Source organism: Drosophila miranda (assembly GCF_003369915.1).
Source record: "Drosophila miranda strain MSH22 chromosome Y unlocalized genomic scaffold, D.miranda_PacBio2.1 Contig_Y13_pilon, whole genome shotgun sequence".
Classification (NCBI taxonomy): domain Eukaryota; kingdom Metazoa; phylum Arthropoda; class Insecta; order Diptera; family Drosophilidae; genus Drosophila; species Drosophila miranda.
Genome location: NW_022881596.1, coordinates 137,038 through 156,218, shown reverse-complemented (window position 1 = coordinate 156,218; position 19,181 = coordinate 137,038). Strand labels below are relative to the sequence as shown.

At 54.9% G+C, this 19,181-nt stretch overlaps 1 protein-coding gene across 1 annotated transcript; it reads right to left on the bottom strand.

Moving 5' to 3' along the window:
• Positions 1-1,753: 1,753 nt before the first annotated feature.
• LOC117189296 lies at positions 1,754-6,865 on the bottom strand. Its single transcript, XM_033394456.1, has 4 exons — positions 6,831-6,865; positions 2,220-2,358; positions 1,914-2,154; positions 1,754-1,845 (listed from the first exon to the last, which is right to left on the bottom strand). The coding sequence occupies exons 2-4, from the start codon at positions 2,311-2,313 to the stop codon at positions 1,839-1,841; spliced, it is 342 nt and encodes a 113-aa protein (XP_033250347.1). The 5' UTR covers positions 2,314-2,358; positions 6,831-6,865; the 3' UTR covers positions 1,754-1,838.
• Positions 6,866-19,181: the final 12,316 nt, after the last annotated feature.

The following is a 19,181-nucleotide window of genomic DNA, read 5'->3' as shown; positions in this document are numbered from 1 at the left end:
GCCCTCGGCGCAGGCGCCAACACCAACGCCCCAGCCAATGCAGAGCGCCGACGCCACAGCCTTCCATCGAGTGAGTACCCAGCCATTGCCATGGCCGATATATCCACGGCCACAGCCACTCCCCCCTCGAGACACATCACAAAAACCGCGCCAAACGCAAAAGGAAGGGCCGATGGGACGCCGCTCTCGCTGCCGCTTTTCCCGCCTCTCACGCTCTCGGACATACAAAACCGTTCGGGAGTAACGGGAGAGGGAGAAGACGGAGGAGAGCCGGCTAGCCGACGCGCAAGAGCGGAGCGCCAAAACGGCCAACGGGCCGCCACACACACACACACACGACCGGATCGAACCCGTTGCGTGTCGAACTTGGTTAGAGTTCGAGCAGCGGGTCGATCCGAGCCATAGCCCAGTCAGCACCAATACTACGACAAACAGCAGCAACTACACAACCACAATCACAGCCAATCCCACCAACACCAAAACGACGCCGCGCCCTCATCGACAGTGGGAGCGAAGATGAGGATGAGGGTGAGAGGAAGCAGGCCAGAAGACGGGCCGCCATCACCAGCAGCGGCAGCAGCGGCCGCCAATTAGGAAGCCGAAGAAGAAAAGGCAGACAATGGAGGAGCTGGAGGCTATTGTCCAGGAGCAGCTGAGGCAGCACGAGCTGAGGGAGCAACAGCAGAAGCAGCAGAAACGGACGGCACATGCAGCCAACACCAACACAGTTGCCGATCCTGCCACTATGCCGCAATCTGCACAGCCAACACATGCCCCTGCCCCAGCCCCTGCCCCTGCCACTACTATAATTGCCAATAGCCAGACCCACAGCCATCACCAACATCGACAACAGCTAATACATAGACAATCACCAGCCATTCACACAGACAATACCACAATTAACAATAGAGATAATAATGACGCCAATACAAATACAAATACACCCGCCAATACAAACACCAACACCACCACCGCCATCACCATCACAAACACCCCTGCCACTACCACCGACGATGACATCCGGCACGGCGAATTCGGGCATCAGCCCAGCCAGGAACGTGGCTTGAGGATCCTCATCCGAGGACTCTCCCACTCCACGCCGCCGGATTGGATTCGCAGCAGCATGCTGAATGAGGGGTTCACGGTTCGGTTTGTAAGGGTGATCACCGATCGATTTGATCGCAGCCGCCAATTCAACTTCTTCGAGGCTGAGATCGCCCCCAAACCAGACCGTGGCCAATGCGGGGTGTTAAAGCTGCGACGCCTGGGTGGGAGGCCCGTCACGGTTGAGAGACTTGGAGTCTCCCGTGACCCTGCCCAGTGCCATCGATGTCAGGTGTTTGGCCACACCCGCGCATATTGTAGACGCGCTGCAGTTTGCATGAAATGCGCGGGCGGGCACCTGACGACGGAGTGCAGCAAGCCAAGGGCCGTCAATCCCAAATGCGCCAACTGCCAGGGCCAGCACATCAGCTCATACAAAGGATGCCCATCCTACAAGGCAGCCAGGCAGAGGCTCGTGGCCCACAGGGTCGCCAGGGAGGAGGAGCGTCGCAGACAGCAGCCACAGCCAAGCCAACAGCGACACCAGCCAATACAACGTCGCCAGCAGCAGCCACATCCACAGCCACTCCATAATCCGCAGCAGCAACGCCAACACCAACCGGATCGGCAGCATCGGCAGCAGCATCGGTATGGCGACCAACATCCGCAGCCATCGACCAGGGGCGCCAACACCAGAGGGTCCAGCCGATGCAGCCGATTGCGAATGATGCTCCGACGCCACGCCAACACCAGCAGCAGCAGCGGCCAGACGCCCAGTGTGATGGCAGCTGCGCTCAAAACCTGCAATTGTACGTACAGCGTATAACAGAGTTGGAAAGGAGGATCGAACGGATGGCAGAGCAGCTCACCAGATTGGCTGCAGCAGCAGCAGCAGCGGTTCCAATAGCCGCCAATACAGCAGCAGCAGTGGCCATATCGGACGGTGAGCCGGATATGGACATGGACGACGACAGCCAATGGACCGATGAAGAGCCTTATGAGGACCTAGGTAGGTTTCTAAATGGAGAATCCAGTGGCGACTCCGAAAGCGACGGATTAAACGGTGTCTACTGATTGCGACAAATAGCAGAAGTTTAATGCCAATAAAACCTAAAAATAGAAAAAAATTAAACAGAATTAACAACAATCTGCAAATGACCAACAAACATACTCACCTGCTATTAAACCGACAGAGCTGCCCCTCCAGCAGCTGCCTCGCCACTCCTGCAACTCTCTTGAGGCATAATGGGCGTAATTTGGAGGCCTCATCAGCAGCACTGCCGTCAATTCCAACAGAAGTCCAGAGGCCAGCCACTAAAATACAAAGGAAAACAGTCAATACACGCCACTACGAAAAACAAAAAACGCCCAAAACACACAAAAACACACGTACCCGCCAATCACCAGACAGAGCTGCCCCCACAGCAGCTGCCTCGCCATGAACATCATCAATTTTCTGCCAAAGGAGCGGAAAAGGAGGCCTTTTTTGAACCGATGACGAACGTGGCCGAGGAGGCCAGGCCAACTCTGCTGACAACGCATCCTGGTGGCCGGACCAGCAGCCACTCGGATGCGGCCAATCAACAAGTAAATCGACAACGCATCCTGGTGGCCGGACCAGTTGCCACTTGGATGCGGCCAATAATACTGACAGTCTGACATCACACACCGATGTCAACGCCAACACACTGGACAACGCATCTCGGGTGGCCGGACCAGTGCCACTCGGTCTGCTGCATTAAACCAACAGACATGCAACGTGGGCGGCCGGACTAGAGCCGCTCGCCATCTCCAACTTTGCCCACGATGCACGCCAACACCATCAATCCAGCCATCGCCACTAAACAACACACAGGGGGACAACAGAGCCGGCCGGTATACAGCGTAATGTTCGCATTGCGTTTGATATGCCTGCCGGTGCTCCGTTGTTGTTTGTCCTCCTGTTAGAAATAAAATAAATATAATTAATATGTTTATATGTGTGTAAATGTATGTCAATTATCGTTTATTTTACCTTGTCTGCATCAATGTTCTTGTTGTAGATGTCAATGTCAATCCTGTTGTTTTTTGTAGTTTTTGCATGTCCGTAGATAGTTTTAGATACTTACCTGTGATATTAGAATTAAGTTTTTGTAAATTAATGTAGTTTTTCTGTAGTTAATTGTATATTTTTCGTAGTTTTCTAATTAGTTTTACCTTCTTACTCTTCTTCCCAACCTATCTGCCATTCCCATAATTCCCCTTGACACGTGGTATTACCAAAAATACCACGCAAATACCAGACTATGACCGATAACACACCAAAAAGCCATTTCAAATTTAAAATGCATTTATCAATGCCCAGTGTGTTATCGGTCGCAAATTCGGCAATTTATGCCCAGCCAATTCCTCCCCACCCCCTACCCACTTCAAATGCCACTAAATGCCAAATGCGGTTGAGCAGGAGCAAAATTAACACTGCCAACCTCCGCCACTCTGCCAAACGCCCCAATAAAGCCATTTCAACCGCCCATATGATGCTATGCGGTCGACTCTTCGGAGCGTCACGCGCCCGGATCGAAAGATCCGGAAGTTTACAGTATCCGGGCGGTTATACGGGAGCAGGCATTTATCCCCCCCCCCCCCCCCCATCCTATCCCATCCCCCAACAACAGAGCAGCCACTACACACAGCACAAACATAAGACACTGGCCGCTAACCAACGACAACGACAACACACACAGCCACTAAAACAAACGGCTATTCCAATTCTCCATTGCCTACTTATCGGTGCTGCTGCCCTCGGACCACTTTCATCTCACTCAATATTGGGGTGAGTGAAAGTGGAACCGGGGGTGAGAGCACCGGTAAATGACGATCGGCGATCGGGCCAGTCGAGTTGAGGGGAGAGTATGGGAGTTGGCGGACATGTGAGAGTACCACCATGAACCTCGTCCGCCACTCTCATCTCGTCCACCCGCTCGAGAGGTCGCGATCGTCGGACGTACGTGCCATAACCGTTTCGTGTCGTTTTTTCGTGTCGCCGTTTTCCGTTGTCTTGCTGTTGTGCTTTGTTTTCTTTTTTGTGGTGTCCGCCCTTCCTCCACCACACCCATTACTTACCTTGACAAACTCTTGTTCCCGTCCACATCGTAAAAAAAAAAAGAGAATAAAAGTGCCAATAAATTACATTAAACACAAACACACACAAGAGACTTTTCAATTAAAGAACAACAAACAGGCAGCAGATCGCCAACACACAAACCAACAGCCAGCCATGACCAGAGGAATGGCCAGACGAGGGACAACCAGACGACACAGCGACGGCGGCAGAGCGGCCCGCAGAGGCGCCCTAGCAGCAGCAGCAGCAGCCAACAACACCAACACAAACACCGCCAATAGCAGCAGCAGCAGCAGAGCCCTCGGCGCAGGCGCCAACACCAACGCCCCAGCCAATGCAGAGCGCCGACGCCACAGCCTTCCATCGAGTGAGTACCCAGCCATTGCCATGGCCGATATATCCACGGCCACAGCCACTCCCCCTCGAGACACATCACAAAAACCGCGCCAAACGCAAAAGGAAGGGCCGATGGGACGCCGCTCTCGCTGCCGCTTTTCCCGCCTCTCACGCTCTCGGACATACAAAACCGTTCGGGAGTAACGGGAGAGGGAGAAGACGGAGGAGAGCCGGCTAGCCGACGCGCAAGAGCGGAGCGCCAAAACGGCCAACGGGCCGCCACACACACACACACACGACCGGATCGAACCCGTTGCGTGTCGAACTTGGTTAGAGTTCGAGCAGCGGGTCGATCCGAGCCATAGCCCAGTCAGCACCAATACTACGACAAACAGCAGCAACTACACAACCACAATCACAGCCAATCCCACCAACACCAAAACGACGCCGCGCCCTCATCGACAGTGGGAGCGAAGATGAGGATGAGGGTGAGAGGAAGCAGGCCAGAAGACGGGGCCGCCATCACCAGCAGCGGCAGCAGCGGCCGCCAATTAGGAAGCCGAAGAAGAAAAGGCAGACAATGGAGGAGCTGAAGGCTATTGTCCAGGAGCAGCTGAGGCAGCACGAGCTGAGGGAGCAACAGCAGAAGCAGCAGAAACGGACGGCACATGCAGCCAACACCAACACAGTTGCCGATCCTGCCACTATGCCGCAATCTGCACAGCCAACACATGCCCCTGCCCCAGCCCCTGCCCCTGCCACTAGTATAAATACAAATAGCCAGACCCAGAGCCATCACCAACATCAAAAACAGACAATACAAAGACAATCACCAGCCACTCACACAGACAATACCACAATTAACAATAGAGATAATAATGACGCCAATACAAATACAAATACACCCGCCAATACAAACACCAACACCACCACCGCCATCACCATCACAAACACCCCTGCCACTACCACCGACGATGACATCCGGCACGGCGAATTCGGGCATCAGCCCAGCCAGGAACGTGGCTTGAGGATCCTCATCCGAGGACTCTCCCACTCCACGCCGCCGGATTGGATTCGCAGCAGCATGCTGAACGAGCGGTTCACGGTTCGGTTTGTAAGGGCAATCACCGATCGATTCGATCGCAGCCGTCAATACAACCTATTCGAGGCTGAGATCGCCCCCAAACCGGACATGGCCAATACGAGGTGTTGAAGCTGCGATGCCAGTGCCATCGATGCCAGGTGTTTGGCCACACCCGCGCATACTGTAGACGAGCTGCTGTCTGCATGAAATGCGCGGGTGGACATCTGACGACGGAGTGCAGCAAGCCAAGGAACGTTGCTCCCAAGTGCGCCAACTGCCAGGGCGCCCACATCAGCGCCTACAAGGGCTGCAGCGCCTACAAGGCAGCCAGGCAGCGGCTCCTGGCCCACAGGGTCGCCAGGGAGGAGGAGCATCGACGGCAGCAGCAGCAGCCAACACAACACCGACAACAGCCAATCCAACGCCGCCAGCAGCAGCCACATCCACAGCCACTCCAAAACCCGCAGCAGCAACGCCAACACCAACCGGGTCGGCAGCATCGGCAACAGCATCGGTATGGCGACCATCATCCCCAGCCATCGACCAGGGGGCGCCAACACCAGAGGGTCCAGCCGATGCAACCGATCGCGAATGATGCCCCGACGCCACGCCAACACCAGCAGCAGCAGCGGCCAGCAGCTCAGTGCGATGGCAGCTGTGCCAAACATCTAAAAGAGAGCGCCATTAAACTCAAAATGCTGGAGGAGGCGGAACCTGACAGAGGCTAGAGGCGGGGGCTTGGCAGCCATGCCGCCACTACAGACAACACCACCTACACACCCGCCGCCACCACAACCAGCCGCCAATACAGCAGCAGCAGTAGCCATATCGGACAGTGAGCCGGATATGGACATGGACGACGACAGCCAATGGACCGACGAAGAGCCTTACGATGACCTACGTAGGTTCCTAAATGGACAATCCAGTGGCGACGGATTATACGGCGTCTACTGATTGCGCCAAATAGCAGAAGTTTAATGGCAATAAAACCTAAAAATAGACAAAATTAAACACAATTAACAACAATCTGCAAATGACCATTAAACATACTCACCTGCTATTAAACTGACAGAGCTGCCCCTCCAGCAGCTGCCACGCCACTCCTGCAACTCTCTTGAGGCATAATGGGCGAAATTTGGAGACCTCATCAAAAGCACTACCGTCAATTCAAACAGAAGTCCAGAGGCCAGCCACTAAAATACAAAGAAAAACAGCCAATTCACGCCAACACGAAAAAACGCCCAAAACACACAAAAACACACGTACCTGCCAATCACCAGACAGAGCTGCCCCCACAGCAGCTGCCTCGCCATGAACATCATCAATTTTCTGCCAAAGGGGCGGAAAAGGAGGCCTTTTTTGAACCGATGACGAACGTGGCCGAGGAGGCCAGGCCAACTCTGCTGACAACGCATCCTGGTGGCCGGACCAGCAGCCACTCGGATGCGGCCAATCAACAAGTAAATCGACAACGTATCCTGGTGGCCGGACCAGTTGCCACTTGGATGAGGCCAATAATAATGACAGTCTGACATCACACACCGATGTCAACGCCAACACACTGGGCAACGCATCTCGGGTAGCCGGATCAGTGCCACTCGGTCTGCTGCATTAAACCAACAGACAGATGCAACGTGGGCGGCCGGACTAGAGCCGCTCGCCATCTCCAACTTTGCCCACGATGCACGCCAACACCATCAATCCAGCCATCGCCACTAAACAACACACAGGGGGACAACAGAGCCGGCCGGTATACAGCGTAATGTTCGCATTGCGTTTGATATGCCTGCCGGTGCTCCGTTGTTGTTTGTCCTCCTGTTAGAAATAAAATAAATATAATTAATATGTTTATATGTGTGTAAATGTATGTCAATTATCGTTTATTTTACCTTGTCTGCATCAATGTTCTTGTTGTAGATGTCAATGTCAATCCTGTTGTTTTTTGTAGTTTTTGCATGTCCGTAGATAGTTTTAGATACTTACCTGTGATATTAGAATTAAGTTTTTGTAAATTAATGTAGTTTTTCTGTAGTTAATTGTATATTTTTCGTAGTTTTCTAATTAGTTTTACCTTCTTACTCTTCTTCCCAACCTATCTGCCATTCCCATAATTCCCCTTGACACGTGGTATTACCAAAAATACCACGCAAATACCAGACTATGACCGATAACACACCAAAAAGCCATTTCAAATTTAAAATGCATTTATCAATGCCCAGTGTGTTATCGGTCGCAAATTCGGCAATTTATGCCCAGCCAATTCCTCCCCACCCCCTACCCACTTCAAATGCCACTAAATGCCAAATGCGGTTGAGCAGGAGCAAAATTAACACTGCCAACCTCCGCCACTCTGCCAAACGCCCCAATAAAGCCATTTCAACCGCCCATATGATGCTATGCGGTCGACTCTTCGGAGCGTCACGCGCCCGGATCGAAAGATCCGGAAGTTTACAGTATCCGGGCGGTTATACGGGAGCAGGCATTTATCCCCCCCCATCCTATCCCATCCCCCAACAACAGAGCAGCCACTACACACAGCACAAACATAAGACACTGGCCGCTAACCAACGACAACGACAACACACACAGCCACTAAAACAAACGGCTATTCCAATTCTCCATTGCCTACTTATCGGTGCTGCTGCCCTCGGACCACTTTCATCTCACTCAATATTGGGGTGAGTGAAAGTGGAACCGGGGGTGAGAGCACCGGTAAATGACGATCGGCGATCGGGCCATTCGAGTGTGGAGGAGAGAGTATGGGAGTTGGCGGACATGTGAGAGTTCCACCATGAACCTCGTCCGCCACTCTCATCTCGTCCACCCGCTCGAGAGGTCGCGATCGTCGGACGTGCCAGAACCGTGTCGTGTCGTGTCGCTTTTTTCGTTGTTCTGTGCCGTGTCGCCATTGACATTTTCTTTTTCTGTGTTGCGCTGTTTTCTTTTGTGGTGTCTGTTGTGTGCCGTGCCGTGCCGTGCCGCCCTTCCTCCACCACACCCATTAATTACCTTGACAAACTTTTGTTCCCGTCCACATCATAAAACAAAAAAGAATAAAAGTGCCAATAAATACATTAAACACAAACACACACACACAAGAGACTTTTCAATTAAAAACAACAAACAGGCAGCAGATCGCCAACACACAAACCAACAGCCAGCCATGACCAGAGGAATGGCCAGACGAGGGTCAACCAGACGCCACAGCGACGGCGGCAGAGCGGCCCGCAGAGGCGCCCTAGCAGCAGCAGCAGCAGCCAACAACACCAACACAAACACCGCCAATAGCAGCAGCAGCAGCAGAGCCCTCGGCGCAGGCGCCACCACCAACGCCCCAGCCAATGCACAGCGCCGACGCCACAGCCATCCATCGAGTGAGTACCCAGCCATTGCCATGGCCGATATAGCCACGGCCACAGCCACTCCCCCCTCGAGACCCATCACAAAAACCGCGCCAACCACAAAGGGAAAGGCCGAAAAGACGCCGCTCTCACTGCCACTTTTCCCGCCTCTCACGCTCTTGGACGCACAAAACTGTTCAGGAGTAAGGGGAGAGGGAGAAGACGGAGGAGAGCCGGCAAGCCGACGCGCAAGAGCGGAGCGCCAAAACGGCCAACGGGCCGCCACACACACACACACGACCGGATCGAACCTGTTGCGAGTCGAACCTGGTTCGAGCTCGAGCAGCGGGTCGATCCGAGCCATAGCCCAGCCTACACAAATGCCACCAATCCCACCAACACCAAAACGACGCCGCGCCCTCATCGACAGTGGGAGCGAAGATGAGGATGAGGGAGAGAGGAAGCAGGCCAGGCATGAGAGACGGGTGTGACCCAGTGGAGCGGCAACAGGCGCCAGCATCTGTGTCGTCGTTGGAAATGGCAGCTGTTGGTTCGGATTGGCGTGACGTCACGGCCATGGTCAGGCGGCAGCGTCATCAAAGAAGGCCTCCTTTTCCATCCCTTTGGCAGGAAATTGTCATTGTTGATGGCGAGGCAGCTTCTTGATGGTCAGCTCTGTCTGGTGATTGGCAGGTACGTGTGATTTTTGTGTGTTTTGGCCGTTTTTCGTTGTTGTCCGTATTGACGTCTCTTTCCTTTGTTGCAGTGGCTGTCTCTGGATCGACGATTGGGCACATCAATAGGCGCCGCCCGATCGCATGCTTTCGCGTGCGCTGGCGATTTGGGCCCTCCACACTTGGCCCAGACCCTCCAGATCGTCGAATGGATCGTGGTCGGTCCACTCGTCGTCATCATCGTCATTAATTGCTTCGCAGTCCATATCGGGTTCGGACAGCTGCATTGGCTGTGGCTGTTGCCGTATTGGCTGAGGCTGCTGCTGCTGCCGTCGATGCTCCTGGACAGCGACCCTGTGGGCCAGGTTCCAGTGGCCGGTTCCACTTTCACTCACCCCAATATTCAGTGAGATGAAAGTAGTCCGAGGGCAGCAGCACCGATAAGTAGGCAATGGAAGATTTGAACGGCCTTCTGTTTCAGTGGCTGTGTGTGTTGTTGTTGGGCAATGGCCCGTGTCTAATGTTTCTCTGTGCTGTGTGAATTGGCTGCTCTGTTCTCAAGGATGGGATGGGATGGGAAGGGGAAAGTTTGCCTGCTCCCGTATAACCGCCCGGATACTTTCAACTTCCGGATCTTACGATCCGGGCGAGAGACGCTCCGAAGAGTGGCATTGTTGGGGCATTTGGCTGAGTGGCGAATGATGGCAGTGTTCATTTTATTCCTGCTCAGCCTCATTTGGCATTTAGTGGCATTTGAAGTGGGTGGGGGGGGGGTGAGGAATTGGCTGGGCATAATTGCCGAAGTTGCGACCGATAACCCACTGGGCATTGAGAAATGCAATTTGAATTTGTATTGGCTTTTTTGGTGTGTTATCGGTCAAGTCTGGTATTTGCGTGGTATTTTTAGTAATACCACATGTCAGGGGAAATATGGGAATGGCAGATAGGTGGGGAAGAAGAGGAAAAAGGTAATAAAACTAATCAGAAAACTACTAATAATATACAATTAACTACAGAAAAACTACATTAATTTACAAAAACTTATTCCTAATATCGCAGGCTAGTAACTAAAACTATGGACAAACTATCTACGGACATGCAAAAACTACAAAAAACAACAGGATTGACATCTACAACAAGAACATTGATGCAGACAAGGTAAAATAAACGATAATTGACATACATTTGCACACATATAAACATATTAATTATATTTATTTTATTTCTAACAGGAGGACAACTACAACGAAGCACCGGCCGGCATAACAAACGCAATGCGAACATTACGCTGTATACCGGCCGGCTCTGTTGTCCCCCTGTGTGTGTTGTTTATTGGCTGGTTGTGAGTATTGGCGTGCATCGTGGGCAATGATGGTCTTGATGGCAAGCGGCTCTGGTCCGGCCGCCCACGTTGCATCTGTCTGTTGGTTAGTGTTGGCTGCTGCACTCGAGGGGCACTGGTCCGGCCACCCAACTGCATTGTCATCGTGTTGGCATTGGCATCGGTGTGTGATGGCAATGGTCGGAGTTATTGGCCGCATCCAAGTGGCGAACTGGTCCGGCCACCAGGATGCGTTGTCGATTTTAATTGTTGATTGGCCGCATCCAAGTGGCTGTCAGGTGGATTGGCCTGGCCTCCTCGGCCACGTTCTTCGTCAATTTGTAGTTGCGTTTTGAATGGCTGCTGGTCCGGCCACTCAGGTGAGGAGGTGTTTGTTTTGGCTTTTTGATTTTAATTTGCTTTTATTTGCAGGTGCCTTTCGTTGATTTGGATGTTGTTGCTGGCGACCCTTGTCTGATTTGTGTTGGCGTAAGAGACGTTTGCGGGTGAGTATTCGATTTGGGCCCTCCACACTTGGCCCAGACCCTCCAGATCGTCGAATGGATCGTGGTCGGTCCATTCGTCGTCATGTTCGTCGTCAATTGCTTCGCAGTCCATATCGGATTCGGAGTCCGATATGGCTGCGGCGTCATGGTGCGTATTTGTAGTTGGTCGTGGTGATGGCTGTGTGGATGCTGCTGCTGCTGTTTTTGTCTGAAGTGGCGGCACTCCTCCCGTGCTCTCGTCCCTTGCCTGCAGCAGGTTTGTCAGTTTCGTCAAAATTGCTGCCAGCTTATCCTCCAGCTCTTTAATTTTTACGGCATATCTTTTCAGGATATGGGCACAGCTCCCATCGCACTGGGCGCCTGGCTGCTGCTGTAGCTGGGGTTGGCGTGGCGTCGGAGCACGATTTGGGATCGGCTGCATCGACAGGACCCTGTGGTGGTGGCGCCCCTCGGCCAGTGGCTGGGGATGTTGGTCGCGATGCTGTAGCTGTTGCCGATGCTGCCGACCCGGACCGCGTTGGCGTTGCTGCTGCGGCTGTGGGTGGAGTGGCTGTGTGGGTGGCTGTTGCTGCAACTGTCGCTGTAGTGGCTGCTGGTGACGTTGTGATGGCTGCTGGAGACGATGTGCTGGCTGTTGCTGCTGTATTGGCTGCTGCATTTGCTGTGGCTGTTGCCGTAGTGGCTGAGGCTGCTGCTGCTGCCGTCGATGCTCCTGGACAGCGACCCTGTGGGCCAGGAGCCGCTGCCTGGCTGCCTTTTAGGCGCTGCAGCCCTTGTAGGCGCTGATGTGGGCGCCTTGGCAGTTGGCGCATTTGGGATTGACGGCCCTTGGCTTGCTGCACCCCGTCGTCTGATGTCCACCCGCGCATTTCATGCAGACAGCAGCTCGTCTACAATATGCGCGGGTGTGGCCAAACACCTGACATCGATGGCACTGGGCAGGGTCACGGGAGACTCCAAGTCTCTCAACCGTGACGGGCCTCCCACCCAGGCGTCGCAGCTTCAACACATCGAATTGACCACGGTCCGGTTTGGGGGCGATCTCAGCCTCGAAGAGGTTGTATTGGCGGCTGCGATCGAATCGATCGGTGATCGCCCGAGTAAACCGGACCGTGTACCCCTCGGCCTGCATACAGTCCCGGAACCAGTCAGAGGGCGTGGAATGGGGAAGACCTCGGATGAGGATCCTCAAGCCTCTGTCCTCCACAGGCTGATGCCCGAACTCGCCGTGCCGGATGTCATTGGCAATGGCAAGGGTGTGTGTATTGGGAGTGGCAGTAGTTTTGTTGGTGTTGGTATTGGCGATGGTGCTGGTGTGAGTGGCGGTGACGGTGTTGGTGTTTGTATTTGTGTTTTGTGTTTGCTGCCGCTGCTGGTGATGGCGGCCCCGTCGTCTAGCCTGCTTCCTCTCACCCTCACCCTCATCGTCACTCCCACTGTCGATGAGGGCGCGGCGTCGTTTTGGTGTTGGTGGGATTTGTGGCATTGGAGCAGGCTGGGCTATGGCTCGGATCGACCCGCTGCTCGAGCTCGAACCAGGTTCGACACGCAACAGGTTCGATCCGGTCGTGTGTGTGGCTGCCCGTTGGCCGTTTTGGCGCTCCGCTCTTGCGCGTCGGCTTGCCGGCTCTCCTCCGTCTTCTCCCTCTCCCGTTACTCCTGAACAGTTTTGAGCGTCCAAGAGCGTGAGAGGCGGGAAAAGTGGCAGTGAGAGCGGCGTCTTTTCGGCCCTTCCCTTTGTGGTTGGCGCGGTTTTTGTGACGGGTCTCGAGGGGGAGTGGCTGTGGCCGTGGATATATCGGCCATGGCAATGGCTGGGTACTCACTCGATGGAAGGCTGTGGCGTCGGCGCTCTGCATTGGCTGGGGCGTTGGTGTTGGCGCCTGCGCCGAGGGCCCTGCTGCTGCTGCTGCTATTGGCGGTGTTGGTGTTGGTGTTGTTGGCTGCTGCTGCTGCTGCTAGGGCGCCACTGCGGGCCGCTCTGCCGCCGTCGCTGTGTCGTCTGGTTGACCCTCGTCTGGCCATTCCTCTGGTCATGGCTGGCTGTTGGTTTGTGTGTTGGCGATCTGCTGCCTGTTTGTTGTTTTTTAATTGAAAAGTCTCTTGTGTTTGTGTGTTTGTGCTTAATGTATTTATTGGCACCTTAGTTCTCTTAGTTCTCTTTTTTTTTTTTCTTGTCTATCACAGTTTTCTCTCTTAGATTGTGCTGCTTGTGATGTTTGTAGTGGCACAGGAACTAAAGCTTGTCGGAGATAGTAGTGGGTGGGGTGAAGGAAGGGCTGTGGCGTGGTGGATTGGCGAGGAGCACTTTTCCGCGTTTGGAATGGTCATGTACAGCGGCGAATGGTGAGGGGGGGGGGGGGGGGGTGGGCGACACAAAATGGCTACTGCCTGGCTTGGCTTGGCGTCGTCTGGCCTTCACTGTCTTTATTTTTTGGCACCAGAGCACAAATGACACGGCAAACGATATACGACAAACAGTCAAAACGACAAACGACACGGGCAACACTGATGGCAACGAACAAACAAGCTTGCGATTTTATTTTATTTTAATGGCGGCGGCGATGGTTTAATTATTATACGTCCGACGATCGCGACCTCTCGAGCGGGTGGACGAGATGAGAGTGGCGGACGAGGTTCATGGTGGAACTCTCACATGTCCGCCAACTCCCATACTCTCTCCTCCACACTCGAATGGCCCGATCGCCGATCGTCATTTACCGGTGCTCTCACCCCCGGTTCCACTTTCACTCACCCCAATATTGAGTGAGATGAAAGTGGTCCGAGGGCAGCAGCACCGATAAGTAGGCAATGAAAATGTTAATGGCTGTTTGCATTAGTGGCTGTGTGTGTTGTTGTTGGGCAATGGCCCGTGCCTAATGTTTCTCTGTGCTGTGTGAATTGGCTGCTCTGTTGTCAAGGATGGGATGGGATGGGAAGGGGGAAAATTGCCTGCTCCCGTATAACCGCCCGGATACTTTCAACTTCCGGATCTTACGATCCGATCTTACGATCGTCATTTACCGGTGCTCTCACCCCCGGTTCCACTTTCACTCACCCCAATACTGAGTGAGATGAAAGTGGTCCGAGGGCAGCAGCACCGATAAGTAGGCAATGAAAATGTTAATGGCTGTTTGCATTAGTGGCTGTGTGTGTTGTTGTTGGGCAATGGCCCGTGCCTAATGTTTCTCTGTGCTGTGTGAATTGGCTGCTCTGTTGTCAAGGATGGGATGGGATGGGAAGGGGGAAAATTGCCTGCTCCCGTATAACCGCCCGGATACTTTCAACTTCCGGATCTTACGATCCGGGCGCGAGACGCTCCGAAGAGGCGACCGCATAGCATCTTGTGGGCGGTTGTAATGGCTTGTTGGGGCGTTTGGCAGAGTGGCGAAGGATGGCAGTGTACATTTTAGTCCTGCTCAGCCTCATTTGGTCTTCTATGGCATTTGAAGTGGGTGGGTGGGGTGGGTGTGGGACTGGCTGGGCATAATTGCCGAAGTTGCGACCGATAACACACCGGCATTGATAAAAGCAATTTGAATTTGAATTGGCTTTTTGGTGTGTTATCGGTCAAGTCTGGTATTTGCGTGGTATTTTGGTAATACCACGTGTCAAGAGGAATTATGGGAATGGCAAATAGGTTGGGAAGAAGAGGACGGAAAAAGGTAAAACTAATCAGAAACTACGAAAAATATACAATTAACTACAGAAAAAACTACATTAATTTACAAAAACTTATTCCTAATATCACAGGCAAGTAACTAAAACTATGGACAAACTATCTACGGACATGCTGTAACGGACCTGCTTCTTGGTTCGCTTGAGTTTGCTGGGCTCGCTCAGCGGTCGGCCGATTCGTCGCAACGTATTTTTATTGTTGCCCCCAACGACAAATGATAAGACCTTCCTTTTCTTTAATCGAATCTCTCTTTATTCGTACTTATATTAGGACTTAGGGCTAGATGCTACAATTCAGCTTATCTATGGATCTCCAGCACGCGTGGGCTCTCGTCGGGTGTGGCAGCGTTGAGGCTATTGATTGGGGCAGTTTGACCTCCGCTATTGCTTTGGCCCGCCACGCAAATCCGCACTCTACGTCTCGCACTCCCCTCTTAGCTTCCGCCGGCAACTGTGGATCACCTCTTAACTTAGACTCACTCTGGGGGCAGGCGGGGCCTGTCTTCCTGTTGCTATTCACTTCACTGCACTTCTTCGAACCGTACCGGGTATTACTCTCACGTTTCGGCGGGGTTTCAACGTGCGCGCGCGATCACTTCTCCACGGAAAAAGAGACCCGCTTCGTTGCCGCAGCCTCCTTTTATAGCCCCTTGACGGGCCCCGGCTCGGCGTTGGTAGTTTTCCATCGCCGTCTCCTGGTTTCCACGGCCTTCGTAACGGGGCCTGGCCGGTGGCGTGATCCCATGCCCATATTTGGTCATGCGTCGGATCGCTGCCGGCCCGATCCCGCCGTCTCCTCTGCCTCTCGCGTTTCTCTTGCTCCGAGAGCGGGACACTTCTCCTCTCGGTGCCCTTGGCCTCTTCGCCGCATCCGGATATCCGTGGGTATCTGGGCTGACCTTCGCCTTATCCAGCCAGCCATCAGCCTTTATCCGACCGTCCCACCGCCTTTATCCGGCTATGCTTTGGTCGAATTCGGCCTGTGGGAACCACGGTTCCTCACACCCCCCTCTTTCTTCCCGCAGCGGAATACTCCCGTTTTCCGCGACCTTGCGACGGAGTGTGCTTTCCTCAATCAAACGGCCCCATTTTACGCGCGCTCCTTACGGCATCTGGGATCACGGGCGCCCTGGCGCCCTCTGGCGCCTTTGCTCGGGCGGCGCTGCCAGCCCTTGCAATTTTCTGGCTGGGGCCGAATCCCCACCTATCGATAAGGTGTAGGGGCGTTTAGGCGATCCACTCGATATCTCTCCCCAGTAAGTATTCCACTTTTCTCTTTTTCGTCTCTCTTTATTCATTTTCTTCCCGCGTGTTTCGCCCTTGATTTTTTCTTTCTTGTTTTCCTTTTGCTCTTTTTTTTCCTTTCCCCTTTTTTTCCTTACTTTTGCTCGCGGAACACCTCCGTGCGTGTGGCCGACATCGCAATGCGGTACCGGGTACCCCGCTCGCTCACCAGCTTCTTCACCCTCCTACCCACGAGGCGAACCTGGGTCTGCGCGCGGACCACCGCCGCCGGCCACTCCTCCCGCGGGATCGCCATCCAGTGGACCGTGGCTGCTGGTGCCGAGCTCTGCCGTTGCAGGGCCGGTCGCTTCGGTCCTGCACAGGGCTCCGGGCAGGAGGCCTGCCGCTTCAGAGCCGGGCGCTCGGCCGCCGTCGACCTCTCCGGTGCGGGCCACACCCACGGTCCGCGCTCCCACGCCTCGAGTTCCACCTCCGTCGGTGCTGTCGCCGCCGTCGCCGTTTCCGCGGCCCGCGTCTCTGCTTCTGCCGCTGCCTCGGCCGTCGCCGTCTGGGCCGCCGTTGCCGTTTCCGCGGTCTGCGTCCCTGCTGCCGCCGTCGCCGCCTCTGCCGCTGCCTCGGCCATCGCTGTCTGGACCGCCGTCGCCGTTTCCGCGGTCTGCGTCCCTGCTGCCGTCGTCGCCTCCACTGCCGTTCGCATCGCCGCCTCCGCCGTCGCCGCGGCTGCCGCTGCTTCGGCCGTCGCCGTCGGGACCGCCGTCGCCATTTCCGCGGCCTGCGTCGCTGCTGTCACCTTCGCCGCTTCTGCAGACCGCATCGCTGCCTCCGCCGTCGCCATTGCTGCCGCTGAGGTCGTGGGGGCGGGTCCGGGGTCCCTCCTCCGCGGGTCCCTGTTGTTGCTGCCACGTGGACTCTCCTCCCACACCCGGGCGCCGGCCTCTGGCTGGGCTTTGCTCGGGCGGGCCCCGAGGCCCACGTGATGTGCAGGGTCTGGTGGTGCCACACCATCCCCTGGCGCATGGCGGTCCGCACCTCCTGCGATACATACGGACCCATTACGGCCGCCTCCGGTCCCCTCCACTGTGGTTGCTGCTGCCACTGCTCCTGCCCCTGCTGCTGGTGATGCGGCTGCTGGTGCTGCTGGTGCTGCTGTTGCTGCTGCTGGCTGTGGCTGTTGCCGTATTGGCTGAGGCTGCTGCTGCAGCATCGACCTGTTGCGAGTCGAACCTGGTTCGAGCTCGAGCAGCGGGTCGATCCGAGCCATAGCCCAGCCTACACAAATGCCACCAATCCCACCAACACCAAAACGACGCCGCGCCCTCATCGACAGTGGGAGCGAAGATGAGGATGAGGGAGAGAGGAAGCAGGCCAGGCATGAGAGACGGGTGTGACCCAGTGGAGCGGCAACAGGCGCCAGCATCTGTGTCGTCGTTGGAAATGGCAGCTGTTGGTTCGGATTGGCGTGACGTCACGGCCATGGTCAGGCGGCAGCGTCATCAAAGAAGGCCTCCTTTTCCATCCTTTTGGCAGGAAATTGTCATTGTTGATGGCGAGGCAGCTTTTTGATGGTCAGCTCTGTCTGGTGATTGGCAGGTACGTGTGATTTTTGTGTGTTTTGGCCGTTTTTCGTTGTTGTCCATATTGACGTCTCTTTCCTTTGTTGCAGTGGCTGTCTCTGGATCGACGATTGGGCACATCAATAGGCGCCGCCCGATCGCATGCTTTCGCGTGCGCTGGCGATTTGGGCCCTCCACACTTGGCCCAGACCCTCCAGATCGTCGTATGTATCGTGGTCGGTCCACTCGTCGTCATCATCGTCATTAATTGCTTCGCAGTCCATATCGGGTTCGGATTCCGATATGGCTGCGGCGTCAAAGTGCGTATTTGGTGCTGGTCGTGGTGATGGCTGTGTGGATGCTGCTGCTGCTGTTGTTGTCCGTTGTGGCGGCACTCCTCCCGTGCTCTCGTCCCTTGCCTGCAGCAGGTTTGTCAGTTTCGTTGAAATTGCTGCCAGTTTTTTCTTCCAGCTCTCTAATTTTACCGGCATATCTTTTCAGATTATGGGCACAGCTCCCATCGCACTGGGCGCCTGGCTGCTGCTGTAGCTGGGGTTGGCGTGGCGTCGGAGCACGATTTGGGATCGGCTGCATCGGCTGGACCCTTTGGTCGCGATGCTGTAGCTGTTGCCGATGCTGCCGACCCGGACCGCGTTGGCGTTGCTGCTGCGGCTGTGAGTGGAGTGGCTGTGTGGGTGGCTGCTGCTGCAACTGTCGCTGTAGTGGCTGCTGGTGACGTTGTGGTGGCTGCTGGATACGATGTGCTGGCTGTTGCTGCTGTATTGGCTGCTGCATTGGCTGTGGCTGTTGCCGTATTGGCTGAGGCTGCTGCTGCTGCCGTCGATGCTCCTGGACAGCGACCCTGTGGGCCAGGAGCCGCTGCCTGGCTGCCTTGTAGGCGCTGCAGCCCTTGTAGGCGCTGCAGCCCTTGTAGGCGCTGATGTGCTGGCCCTGGCAGTTGGCGCACTTGGGAGCAACGTTCCTTGGCTTGCTGCACTCCGTCGTCAGGTGTCCACCCGCGCATTTCATGCAAACTGCAGCGCGTCTACAATATGCGCGGGTGTGGCCAAACACCTGACATCGATGGCACTGGGCAGGGTCACGGGGACTCCAAGTCCCTCAACCGTGACGGGCCTCCCACCCAGGCGTCGCAGCTTGAACACCCCGCATTGGCCACGGTCCGGTTTGGGGGCGATCTCAGCCTCAAAGAGATTGAATTGGCGGCTGTGATCGAATCGATCGGTGATTGCCCTTACAAACCGAACCGTGAACCCCTCGTTCAGCATACTGCTGCGAATC

Bases quoted from the DNA above. Each gene is read 5' to 3' on its own strand.
- LOC117189296 (XM_033394456.1), bottom strand. From the start codon at position 2,313: ATGAGGCCTCCAAATTACGCCCATTATGCCTCAAGAGAGTTGCAGGAG. The intron at 2,155-2,219 runs GTGAGTATGTTT...TTCTATTTTTAG, and splicing joins CTCTGTCGGTTTAATAGCAG to GTTTTATTGGCATTAAACTT.